Source organism: Podarcis liolepis (genome assembly GCF_965112155.1).
Source record: "Podarcis liolepis genome assembly, chromosome: 3".
Lineage (NCBI taxonomy): Eukaryota > Metazoa > Chordata > Lepidosauria > Squamata > Lacertidae > Podarcis > Podarcis liolepis.
In genome coordinates, this window is record NC_139557.1 from 121,055,804 (window position 1) to 121,069,206 (window position 13,403).

Here is a 13,403-nt window from a genome sequence, read left to right on the forward strand (position 1 = left end):
AACGAGGTGACTGTTAGGTGGATTTGTAGCTGGTTGACTGACCAAACCCAAAGAGTACTTGTTATGTACTGAGTTGAATAGGATCCAAAATGCAGCAGTCTGATTGGTCCTAGAACAATGCAGCAGTATGATTGGTCTGCAGGAGCCACCCAATCCAGCTACAGATGGAAGTGAATCCACAACCTGATTGGCTTACAGGAGAATCCCAGAATTAGCCAATAACGTGCAGCCCATTGTGTAAATAATGTACAGTATATAAAGCATATACTGTGGGGAAACAATTCATTCCTCTTCACCACTATGAGCTGAATAAAGAGCATGAAATCCACTCTAGACTCTGAGCATATTTCAGTACTCATTAATGGTTCCTCGTAACAAGTAGGGTGCCGCAGGGTTCTGTCCTGGGCCCATTGTTGTTCAACGTCTTTATAAATGACTTGAATGAAGGAACTGAGGGGATACTCATCCAATTTGCAGATGACACCAAGCTGGGAGGGGTAGCTGATGCCGCAGAGGACAGAATTAGAATTCAAAATGACCATAACAAATTGGAGAACTGGGCACAAACAAAGAAAATGAATTTCAATAGGGACAAACGTCAGGCTCTGCACTTAGCTGAACAAAATAGCACAACACGATGGCCAATAACAATGGCACTAAACACTATTTACAGTGGTACCTCAGGTTACAGATGCTTCAGGTTACAGACTCCGCTACCCCAGAAATAGTACCTCGGGTTAAGAACTTTGTTTCAGGGTGAGAACAGAAATCGTGCTCCAGCGGTAGCGGGAGGCCCCATTAGCTAAAGTGGTGCTTCAGGTTAAGAACAGTTTCAGGTTAAGAACGGACCTCCGGAACGAATTAAGTTCTTAATCCAAGGTACCACTGTATAAAGGGTAAAGGGGACCCCTGACCATTATGTCCAGTCATGGCCAGCTCTGGGTTTGCTGCGCTCATCTCGCTTTATTGGCCGAGGGAGCCGGCTTACAGCTTCCGGGTCATTTGGCGAACATGACTAAGCTGCTTCTGGCGAACCAGAGCAGTGCATGGAAACACCGTTTACCTTCCCGCCGGAGCGGTACCTATTGATCTACTTGCACTTTGATGTGCTTTCGAACTGCTAGGTTGGCAGGAGCAGGGACCAAGCAACGGGAGCTCACCCCATCGCGGGGATTTGAACCGCCGACCTTCTGATCGGCAAGTCCTAGGCTCTGTGGTTTAACCTACAGCGCCACCCGCGTCCCTTGTACTACTGTATAGACTAATACAAATGATCAGAAATTGCAACCAAAGTCTCTAAATCTTCTTCACCAGTCGCGGTAGAACAATTCAAAAGTTCGACATATACATAGTCTGTCCCCAAATGTCGCCGGAACAGATTTTAGGCTCTGCACTTAGGCAGGAAGAACCAGATGCACAAATATAGGATGGGAACACCTGGCTTACTGGCAGTACATGTGAAAAGGATCTAGGGGTCTTGGTGGACCTAAGTGCGCCCAGAGTCTTGGCGCATCGCTGAGCCTGATCCAGTTTTTCTCTGTCTCCAGGCTGCTTCCCACCCCTCTGAAAGACGCGGTCGAAGTCGCCATGTGGAGAAGGTGCTACAATATGCAGGAAGTGAACTCGGCGCTCAGTAAGATCCAGCTGGTGGGGTATTCCCAGAAAATAGTGAGTATCCGTGGTCACGTCCTGCTTTTTGTGGGATGTGGGAGGCGTGGTAAGGTGGTCCCCTGTCCTGTGACCTGATGGCAAAGGGCAGGTAACAGATCTGAAAATATGCGCAAAAAGTCAGAGGAGCTTCAAATCAGAAAATAAATGGAGAATGGAAACTATTTAAGGAATATATAAGATTATATTGTACAAACAATACCATCCTAGCAGAACTGGAATGATACCTCTAAACAAAAATGAGCAAAACAAATACTTTAGCGGAATACATGAAAAAGGAAATAATGTAAAGCTGTGCAATAAAATTATGATTATATAAACAGTATAATGAGGATGATTGGAAGTTTTATGCAAAAAAAATTTTATTTGATGGATATGATTCTGTATAAATTTTTGGTTCTTTTTCTTTTCTTTTTTTATCTTTTTATCTTCTTTTTTCTTATTCTTATGTCTGGAATTTTTTCGCCCTTATTCAATGCCTTTATACTTACCTTTGTTGTAAATGATCATTCGTGCCTGTATTTTAAACCAATAAAGATTTACCATGAAAAAGAAAAGGAAAGAAAATATGCATAAAATAAAATCATATGCTGGGAAATACTTTCTGGAATTATTCCTTGTGTTGTTTTTCTTCTCTCCAACAGGAGCTTTTTGGCGCAGTCCAGGTCTCCCCTCTCAGTTCCGGTTATGCGCTTGGCAGCTCCAACTGGATCATCCAGTCGCATTACGAGAAGGTTTCCTACGTCTCGGGATCCTCACTCCTCACAACACACCCGCAGGTACGACGCCCTCCCAAAACTCTGAGGTTTCGCCTTCCTTAAGGTGTGACATTCCCCTTCCTCAATACAGTTAATCTACGGCGCATGCGCGACTCCACAGCTCCTCCATCTCGTGCGACTTACATCAGGGGTCAGCAAACTTTTTCAGCAGGGGGCCGGTCCACTGTCCCTCAGACCTTGTGGAGGGGCCGGACCATAGCTGTCAACTTTTCCCCTTTTTAAAAGGAAATTCCCTTATTCCGAATAGGATTCCTCGCAAGAAAAGGGAAAAGTTGACAGCTATGGGCCGGACTACATTGGGGGGGGGGGGGAATGAATGAATTCCTATGCCCCACAAACAACCCAGAGATGCATTTTATATAAAAGCACACATTCTACTCATGTAAAAGCATGCTGATTCCTGGACCATCCGCGGTCCAGATTTAGAAGGCAATTGGGCCAGATCCAGCACCCAGGCCTTAGTTTGCCTACCCATAACCTACATCATAGGAGCCTACACAACACAAAACACTGTTGCTGTACGTAGGTTTTATTTTTATTTTTTTATCTCATATTTTGGAAATGTACATCCAGGTTTTTTCCTTTAAATTTTTTTTTGGGTCCCCAAGAGAGTAAGGCCCAAGAGAGTAAGCTATAACTTGTTTAGCTTATATGTAAATCCGGCACCAGCTGTCTGCTACGAGCAGAGGCGGACGCAGCAGTTTGCAAAGCAGGCATCACATTCCCTCTCCCTCTTCAAGAAAGCAGCACACGTTGTCTTTCCCACATCCATCAGGAGGTCCTGCAGCAGAAGAGGCAGGGGCAAGAAACTCCTAGAGTCGTAAAGTTGTACAGCTGGAGGGAACCCATAAGGTCATCCAGTCCAACCCCTTTGTTGTTGTTTAGTCGTTTAGTCGTGTCCGACTCTTCGTGACCCCATGGAGCAGAGCACGCCAGGCACTCCTGTCTTCCACTGCCTCCCACAGTTTGGTCAAACTCATGCTGGTAGCTTCGAGAACACTATCCAACCATCTCGTCCTCTGTCGTCCCCTTCTCCTTGTGCCCTCCATCTTTCCCAGCATCAGGATCTTTTCCAGGGAGTCTTCTCTTCTCATGAGGTGGCCAAAGTCTTGGAGCCTCAGCTTCAGGATCTGTCCTTCCAGTGAGCACTCAGGGCTGATTTCCTTCAGAATGGAGAGGTTTGATCTTCTTGCAGTCCATGGGACTCTCAAGAGTCTCCTCCAGCACCATAATTCAAAAGCATCCATTCTTTGGCGATCAGCCTTCTTTATGGTCCAGCTCTCACTTCCATCCATCACTACTGGGAAAACCAGTTCCTGGGATCCAGGCTTGTATCATTATAATGTTACTGAATCATAGAAATGTGGAATTGTAGAGTTGTAGGGGACCCCAGAGTCATCTAGTCTAACCCTCAGCCATGCAGGAATCACAGCTAAAGCATCCCTGAAGAAGAAGAAGAAGAAGAGTTTGGATTTGATATCCCGCTTTATCACTACCTGAAGGAGTCTCAAAGCAGCTAACATTCTCCTTTCCCTTCCTCCCCCACAACAAACACTCTGTAAGATGAGTGGGGCTGAGAGACTTCAGAGAAGCATGACTAACCCAAGGTCACCCAGCAGCTGCATGTGGAGGAGCGGGGAAGCGAACCCGGTTCCCCAGATTACGAGTCCACTGCTCTTAACCACACCACCACACTGGCTCTCAAGTGAGACATGGCCTTCCAACTTCTGCAAGGAAGGAGAGTCCACCACCTTCTCAAGGAGTCCTTTTAAAACCTTTTAATGTAATCCTTTTGATGTAACCTGAGCCCATTGCAAAATGTCAAAAAAGAGATTACAGGTCCTGCTTTTTCGTTAAGAAAAACAACCTGTTGCATATTAATAACAGGCCAGATATTATTAATGTGATTGCCTTCCCAGTTTAAGGCACCTATGAAAGCCCCACATATTCTCTGCGCCCGCTTCCCCTCTCTCCCCCTTTTTTATTTATTATTCAAACGCCACATATTTCAACTCCGCAATATCTGAAGGCAGCTTCCAGGCTACATCTGTATCGCCCCTTGAATTATCTTTTTTCTCGAAGGGATGATGGCTTAACTGGCTGCCAACTCGTCCACCCCGCTTGTCTAAGGGCAAACTCTTCAAAGTGCTATAGATGTAATTTCCAGTAAATTAATTCTCACAAGATCCATAATTTCCCTCCACGTCCCCCCCCCCGAACGACAGCTACATCTTTGGAGGGCTGATGGATTCGGCAGGCAGAGCTCTGAGCTACAATCCCCGCCAGCGGCAGACTAAGGAAAGGAGTCGTGCCCAGTTTTTGCCCTTCGGTTTTTTCCCCTTTTAGGGCAAAAAATGTGATTTGGCAGAGTGGTTGGGGCATCCAAACCGGTTCTGCCTCTTTCCTTTTTCCTTCTCTTTTTCGTAGAGTGTTCATCTGCTTGCAGCTGTACCAGCACGGGGGGGGGGGGCAGGTTTTGCCTTTCTAGAGCCGACAGCGGTTGCATAGTGGTTAGAGTGCCGGACTTGGACCCGGGAGACCAGAGTTTGAATTCCCCGCTCAGCCAAGAATCTCGCTGGCTGACCTTAGGTACAGTCGTGCTGGCCCTTAGCCTAACCTACCTCGCCGGGGTGGTTGCAGGGAATTAAATGAGGGAGCAAGCCGCTTTGAACACCGTGGAGGAAAAAAGTTGGGATAGAAATGCAAAAACAGAGTCTAGTCTCCACCCAGACAAGGAAAAGGCAAGATCAGAGTCGAAGGACGCAATCCAGATGTCTCCATCACCACAAATATGTCTGGTTCTTGTTTTGAAAAGCCTTCTAGGCTGAAGTTTCCACGTTCTGCTGCGGGAAGAAGCCTAGCGCAAGGGGATTTCTTCAGCTACGGTTCCTGTGTCACGGGGTTGGACTAGATGACCATGGGGGTGCCCTTCCAACCCTACAACTCCTGTGTTTCTAAGGAAGGCTAGAGAACCAGTGTAGCTGGGAGTGGAGAGAGAGAGAGAGAGAGAGACCTCTGAGCGAGCTTTCAAAAAAAAAACCCAACACAGACAAATGAAATGCCTGTCATCTGAAAATGCCAATAAGACAGTAAAAGTAATATTGAACCTGCCCGTGGAAAATATATGTAATGATTATGCCGGTATTCAATAGTCATAATTTCATCTTCCGTTTGAGTCGAGGGGGGCTGGCATTGATTCACTGGGGCTGCTGCACAGAGGATAACTTTGAAAGACTTTGGGCCAAACTTCTGATCGGCTCTCCCTTCAACCTCCCTGCAGCTGTCAAAGTCAGGCTTTCTTTCCTGAGCCAAGAGTCTTTATTTTTCTGCCCCTGTGCTGTTGAGTGGCTGTGGTATTATTTTTGCGTTTTTATACTGTAAACCACCCTGTGACCCTCAGATGAAGGACAGTAATAATAAAAATAATAATAAATTTTTATTTATACCCCGCTCTTCCTGGTTCAGAAAACCAGGCTCGGGGCAGCTAACAACAAATTTAAAACACTTAATTTAAAACACTTAATTGATGCAACAGAAAAACAGCATAAAATACAGTATAAAACGTGGATTACAATAAATTCAGAATTAAAAAATCAATTTAGGGGGGAAATCCATCCAATAAACATTAGATGATCACCAGGGCTAGCTGGCTAAATTAGTCCTGTTTGGGCTAGTGAGGAGACCAGGGGAGAATTAGCTGTGGGATCCCAGAGCGGGTAATCTTCATAAAAAGGGGAGGGAAGGAAGGGGCCAAAATTAAACAAACAGGTTGTGCCTATGAGCGTGCAATTGATTATTTTTCTGGAGCGGATTTAGCACAAGAGACGGTCTTTTTCAATGTAGCCCCCCCAGATATGGAGCACTCTCCCCAGTGAAGACCCGCCTTACACCTGGCCAAGACTTTCTCCTTTCCCCCTGGCATTTGGTGAACTGTGATGGCTGAGACTCATAGAATTGTAGAGTTGGAAGGGAACCGCGGGGTCATCTAGCCCAACCCGCTGCCTGCAGGCTTGTCAAGGCCCATGTGCTGCTAATAATAATAATAATAATAATTTTATTTATATCCCGCCCTCCCCAGCCGATGCCGGGCTCAGAGCGGCTAACAACAGTAAAAATAACACAGTTTGCATAAAATCACAATCAAGTCATTGAAATACATTCTAAAATCAATTCATTCTAAAATCAATTCAAAATCGAATTAATGGCTAAAGTTCTATGAGGATTACAGAAGGAGGGGGTCAGACTGTGCCTTGGCCAAAGGCCTGGTGGAACAGCTCCGTCTTGCAGGCCCTGCGGAAAGATGTCAAGTCCCGCAGGGCCCTAGTCTCTTGGGACAGAGCGTTCCACCAGATTGGGGCCACAGCCGAAAAAGCCCTGGCTCTGGTTGAGGCCAGCCTAACCTCCCTGTGGCCTGGGATCTCCAAGATGCTTTTGTCTGAAGACTGTAAGGTCCTCTGTGGGACGTACCAGGAGAGGCGGTCCCATAGGTACGAGGGTCCCAGGCAGTATAGGGCTTTAAAGGTTAAAACCAGCACCTTAAACCTCATCCTGTACTACACCGGGAGCCAGTGCAGCTGGTATAGCACCGGGTGAATATGACCCCGCGGCGAGGACACTGTAAGGAGCCTGGCCACGGCATTCTGCACCCACTGGAGTTTCTTGCTGTTGCTGATAGAACAGGACTGTGGACTAGATGGGCCTTTGGCTTGACCCAGCTAGGTTCGTCCTAACATTATTCCTGTGAATCCACGGCCAAGCAATGGAATCTGTTCACATCAGCCTGCAGTGATGGGCCCCAACGTGGATAACTTTTAAAGAAGATCCCTGGTCTCAGGGGTTGTGTTCAGCCCCCAAATGCTGCCTTTTATACCACTCGCTGGAAGTGCTGCATTCTCTAGTTATCTCCCGCTTGGACTACTGCAATGCACTCTGTGTGGGGCTCCCTTTGAAGGTGACCCAGAAACTACAACTAATCCAGAATACAGCAGCTAGACTGGTGACTGGGGGCGGCCACCGAGACCACATAACACCTTGAAAGACCTACATTGGCTCCCAGTACATTTCCGAGCACAATTCAAAGTGTTGGTGTTGACCTTTAAAGCCCTAAATGGCCTCGGTCCAGTATATCTGAAGGAGCGTCTCTACCCCCACCGTTCTGCCCGGACACTGAGGTCCAGCTCCGAGGGCCTTCTGGCAGTTCTCTCCCTGCGAGAAGTGAGGTTACAGGTAACCAGGCAGAAGGCCTTCTTGGTAGTGGTGCCTGCCCTATGGAACACCCTCTCATCAGATGTCAAGGAAATAAAAACTATCTGACTTTTAGAAGACATCTGAAGGCAGCCCTGTTTAGGGAAGTTTTTAATGTTTGGCGTCTTGTCGTGTTTTTAATAATCTGTTGGGAGTCGTCCAGAGAGGCTGGGGAAATTAATAAATTATTATATTTGTATTATAGACGGGGAGACTAGTATTGCACTCCTCTAGTCCCATTAAGGAGGGGCACAGGTGGTGCTGTGGGTTAAACCACAGAGCCTAGGACTTGCCGATCAGAAGGTTGCCGATTCGAATCCCCGTGACGGGGTGAGCTCCCGTTGCTCTGACCCTGCTCCCTAGCAGTTCAAAAGCACGTCAAAGTGCAAGTAGATAAATAGGTACCGCTCCGGCGGGAAGGTAAACAGAGTTTCCGTGCACTGCTCTGGTTTGCCAGAAGCGGCTTAGTCATGCTGGCCACATGACCTGGAAGCTGTACGTCGGCTCCCTCGGCCAGTAAAGCGAGATGAGCGCTGCAACCCCAGAGTCGGCCACGACTGGACCTAACGGTCAGGGATCCCTTTACCTTTACCTTTAGTCCCATTAAGGATCTGGTTGGTCCCTGTGAGAAAAGGATGCTGGGCGAGAAACACCCATTTGACCTGCTCCATCATCTTCTGTGTGCATTGAGAATCGTGATGCCTCTAACTCTGCATGTTTGTCCTCTTTGCAAGATGCCCGGAGTCTATTTTTGGTTTAGAATCAGGTGACTAATAATAAATAAATAAACGAGCTCTGCCTCTTGGACCTTCCCTTTCAGCCCATGGACCAAGCTTCCCTGAAAAACAGCGATGTCCTCATCCTGACCGGCCTCACCCAGATTCCCACTGCAAATCCTGACGGCATGGTGGGAGAATTCTGCAGTAACCTTGGTAAGGTGGCCGTGGTTATGGGTGTCTGTGTGTGTGTGTGTGTGTGTGGCATCGATGGCCGTGTTGTTGCTGGTTGGGTTGGGTTGGGTTGGGGTTCTTTTGCCTCTGCTTGCTTTATAATCTGACTCATAACCCCATGTGGGAAATCGCTACGAGATTCCCGGAACAGAAGTAACTGCTTGACTCCCTCTCTCCCTCTCCCTGGCATAAAACTAGCAGTTGAGATTTTTTACGATGTGCCTTTGCCTCCCTCATTAATACAGTAAGTGCTTTTGAGAGATGCAAGTTGTACCGTATGGAAGGCGGCTGGAGACGACACCCAGTCTTGGAACGGAGCAGGCATAATGAGATTGAATCGCCTGCTCTCCTTGGCTCGCTAAGTGGGTGGCTTCCTTGCCAGCGGTTTGTGTTTTGACAAGGCTCTCCCGTCGACAGGTGGCCCTGCCGCTTCCTGGCTGCCTCTCGGCCAGTTTAACATCTTCGCGTGTGCTTTGTTAAAAGTCGGCCTCCCGTTTCTCGAAAGGCGCAGTCGTCGCCAGCACCTGGTGACCCAAAAGCCTGTGCAAGGCGGAGGCAGCGTAGCCCACAAGCTTGGTCTGGCCTTACATGGAATCATAGAATGGTGGAGTTGGAAGGGACACCAGCGGTCATCTAGTCCAACCCCCTGCAATGCAGGAATAAATGGCCAGCTGATTCCATGTAGCTGCTACTGACAGCCAAGCCAGAAATGGTGGTTGTTAGGACAGTGCCAGGGATTGGCCTAAGGGACCCTTTGGGTCTCTTCCAGCTCTACATTCCATGAAGACCCTAACCTTCCCCTTGACCTTGTCCAGGATCTCTGCATGAAGTTAGGATCAGTCCTGGGCTCCCCTCCCTAGATCTAAGCTTGGAGCAAGAGAGCTCAGTAGCAGAGTGCAAGCTTTGCATGCAGAATCTCTGGTGTCAATAGATGGATTCAATCTATGGTGTGGATATTAACATTGAAATGATTGGATGCATATAAACTGACTCCTCTTGGAATAAAAATGGTCTAGGCCCATCTGTTTGATGCAAAACTTCACTTGCAGAGCTTTCTTCCAAACAGAAGCAAAAAAACCACACCCAGTAAATGATAAATTTGCACCATAAATATATTGTGGTGTTCAGCACTGGCTCATCACCTTAGAAATAAAAAATAATTCCAAACAGACCTAAAAGCATAGATCTCTCCCTTCAGCCTCCATTTTGCCTAGATCTGTATTGACTCCCTTCAGGAGAGTCTCAGAGCCTGAGAACAAAAAGCCAAAGGCACCAGCCTTTCAAGGTGGCCAGTTTGCCATTCAATAGCCTCTCATGTGATCTAAGGTTAAACACACACAGGTTAGCTAGCAGGAAGCTCTTAGTATACCTCTGTGGAATTTCCCCGTGTTAAACCTTTCCAGCAATACACACAGGCGTTCTCCATTTCATTGTCAATTAAACAATTATACTTGACAAAGGCTAGGGAAGACTCCCTGGCTAAAACTCCTGCCAGTCAGGGGAGACCCATTGGCCTGCCTCTGTATAAGGTACTTTTCTTCCCTAAAATAACATCAAGGCCTCAATGGCTTTAAAATTGGATTAGACCCACTCATGAAGGAGGAGAGGACTTTTGATGGCTACTAGCCACAATCGGGGGCTTCTGAATACCAGTTTCATTGAACCCTGCTTCAATGGCTTTGAGCACTCTTGGGTATTTTGTCGGATTGTGACCCTCGGCTTTTTATCAGGCTGCTATTATAAGGTAAGGTAAAAGGGACGCAGGTGGCGCTGTGGTCTAAACCACTGAGCCTCTTGGGCTTGCCGATCAGAAGGTTGGCAGTTTGAATCCCTGCGACAGGGTGAGCTCCTGTTGCTCGGTCCCTGCTCCTGCCAACCTAGCAGTTCAAAAGCACACCGGTGCAAGTAGATAAATAGGTACCACTGCGGCGGGAAGGTAAACAGTGTTTCCATGCTCTCTGGCATTCATCATGATGTCCTGTTGCACCAGAAGTGGTTTAGTCATGCTGGCCACATGACGCAGAAAACTGTGGACAAACGCTGGCTTCCTCGGCCTGAATTGACTTTGACTGGTCTTAACCATCCAGGGGTCCTTTACCTTTATTATAAACAGGCATGTTGTCTTTTAAGCTTTGGGTTTTTGTTTGGTATTTTGTATTTCCCTGGATGGCTTTAAGTGCTGTCCCAAGTTTTTCTGGTCCAAATTGGATTTCTTCCATTTAAACTGAGACTTTGATTTAAGTTAATAGGTTTGTTTTTATTTTGGACCCTTGTCCCTCTTTGCATATAGCAGAGATTTTCAACCTTTTTGGGTTCACGGCTCCCTTGACCAACTGCATTCTTTCTGCGGCACCCCTGGGGGGCTCAGGAGCCTAATTATGTCACCCCTTGCCTGCAGAGCCGGCAGCCCCTCGCCCTTTTTCAAACACCCTGCCTGGTGGAGGTGTTCCCTCAGCCTCCTCTCCCCTGGGCAAATTCAGCTGCCGCCCCTGGTCTCTGATCTTTTCCACCCCAAAGTGAGATGCCTCCTCACACTGCCCCACAGGTGCCAGGCAAGCACCCCCTGGCCAGCCCCAGTGCCACCATTCGCCTGCGGAGCTTGTAGCCAGGGCTGCTGCAACAAACAGCTGTGCAATAATAATAATAATAATTTATTATTTATACCCCGCCCATCTGGCTGGGCTTCCCCAGCCACTCTGGATAATAGATCAAACATTAAAAGCTTCCCTAAACAGGGCTGCCTTCAGATGTCTTCTAAAAGTTTGGTAGTTGTTGTCTTTGACATCTGCTGGGAGGGCGTTCCACAGGGCGGGTGCCACTACCGAGAAGGCCCTCTGCCTGGTTCCCTGTAACTTGGCTTCTCGCAGTGAGGGAGCCGCCAGAAGGCCCTCAGAACTGGACCTCAGTGTCTGGGTAGAACAATGGGGGTGGAGGCGTTCCTTCAGATATACTGGACCGAGGCCGTTTAGGGCTTTAAAGGTCAACACCAACACTTTGAATTGTGCTCGGAAACGTACTGGGAGCCAACATAGGTCTTTCAAGACCGGTGTTATGTGGTCTCAGTGGCCGCTCCCAGTCACCAGTCTAGCTGCCGCATTCTGGATTAGTTGTAGTTTCTGGGTCACCTTCAAAGGTAGCCCCACATAGAGTGCATTGCAGTAGTCTAAGCGGGAGATAACCAGAGCATGCACCACTCTGGCAAGACAGTCCACGGACAGGTAGGGTCTCATCCTGCATACCAGATGGAGCTCAGCTGCCCTGGACACAGAGTTGACCTGCGCCTCCATGGACACCTGTGAGTCCAGAATGACTCCCAGGCTGCACACCTGGTCCTTCAGGGGCACAGTTACCCCATTCAGGACCAGGGAGTCCTCCACACCTACCCGCCTCCTGTCCCCCCACAAACAGTACTTCTGTCTTGTCAGGATTCAACCTCAATCTGTGCAAGCCTTGGGGAGGCAGAGACATGAGAGGGCACCAGAGAAGGGAGGGAAGGAAAGAGGGACGGAGGCCAGTTTTGCCCATGACCCCCCTGACCATCATTGAAGGCACCCCAGGATGCCACGGCACACTGGTTGAAAACCACTGCCATATAATAATTGCATTCCCTGCTGATTCTTGTGGACTTTGGTGAAGACAATAAAATGCACAGCACAGAAAAGGGGATGTTCTGGCCCCAGCCAATGTAACTAAACCCTAAAGACGTAAGTGGGTTCAGAAACTTAAACAATGTGAAATGCTTCTAACATACTACAGTACAGGAAGATGAAGTACAATTTTAATCCAGCGTCAAAAGATGAAAATGTAATCAAAGCAGATGAAATTACAAAGATGGCACAATAACAAATTGACTTCGCTATTCGGGTCAAAGCCTGATCCAACTCTCCATATCGACCGATAGATGACTACAAAATTTGTCAGAGGCCACCAGTCAAAATAGATCAGATTACAAATACGATATAATAACAAATAGACTTGCCAAAGCATGATCAAAATCCTTATATGACTAATAGATGACTACAAAATTTGCCAAAGGCCCGATACGCTTCGACCCAAATGGTCAGGAGAAAATTATTAAACGCAACTTGGTCAGAGAATTGGTTAGTCTGTCAAGACCTTAAAGTGACCATATATCCCTTTAATTTACATCTACAAAATGAATCTCTCTCTCTCTCTCTCTCTTTGATGGTTTATAGAGAAACATAGCAACAGCTGCTATTACATATTTAGAATTAACTAGCAAATTAATTTTCACCATCGGAAAAGCTGTTAATTGTTGAGCTGTATGATGTCGTGGGTGTGAACAGCATCACTTAGCATCCTGCTCAAAATGTGCCTTGGAAGGGCAAGGCTATCAGTGGCTGTCTGTCATGGCTACGTTCTCCCCCACTGTCAGAGGGTTGTGGGTTTGAGCCCCACATTGGAAAAGAAATTCTTGCATTGCCAGGGGTTGGACTAGATGACCCTTGTGGCCCCTTCCAATTCTGTGGCGGGAAGCTGAGAACAAAGTTTCCTGGGTGCTGAATTCCTTGCAACATCATTTCCGACCCTGGAACCCCTTGAGAGGGCACCGTATTTTTCGCTCTATAGGACGCACCGGACCATAGGAGGGGGAGAACAGAGGGGAGGGGAATTCTCCCCCCCGCCCTCTGCTAAGCGCCCCTTCAGCGAAGCGGGAAGAGAAACGGAGCCCCTTCCATTTCTCCTCCCGCTTCACTGAAGGGGCGCTGCGCAGAGAGGGAAAACTGTGCAACGCCTCTCC

General features: G+C 47.6%; 1 protein-coding gene across 1 annotated transcript in view; it reads left to right on the plus strand.

Annotated features, from left to right (window-relative positions):
* The window catches only part of INTS9 (integrator complex subunit 9), a 66,213-nt gene that overhangs the window by 25,873 nt on the left and 26,937 nt on the right, over nucleotides 1-13,403 (plus strand). Inside the window, exons 7-9 of the mRNA XM_083494412.1 lie at nucleotides 1,548-1,668; nucleotides 2,313-2,447; nucleotides 8,512-8,623. Coding sequence (XP_083350538.1) covers nucleotides 1,548-1,668; nucleotides 2,313-2,447; nucleotides 8,512-8,623 — 368 coding nt within the window. The remainder of the gene's footprint in view (nucleotides 1-1,547; nucleotides 1,669-2,312; nucleotides 2,448-8,511; nucleotides 8,624-13,403) is intronic.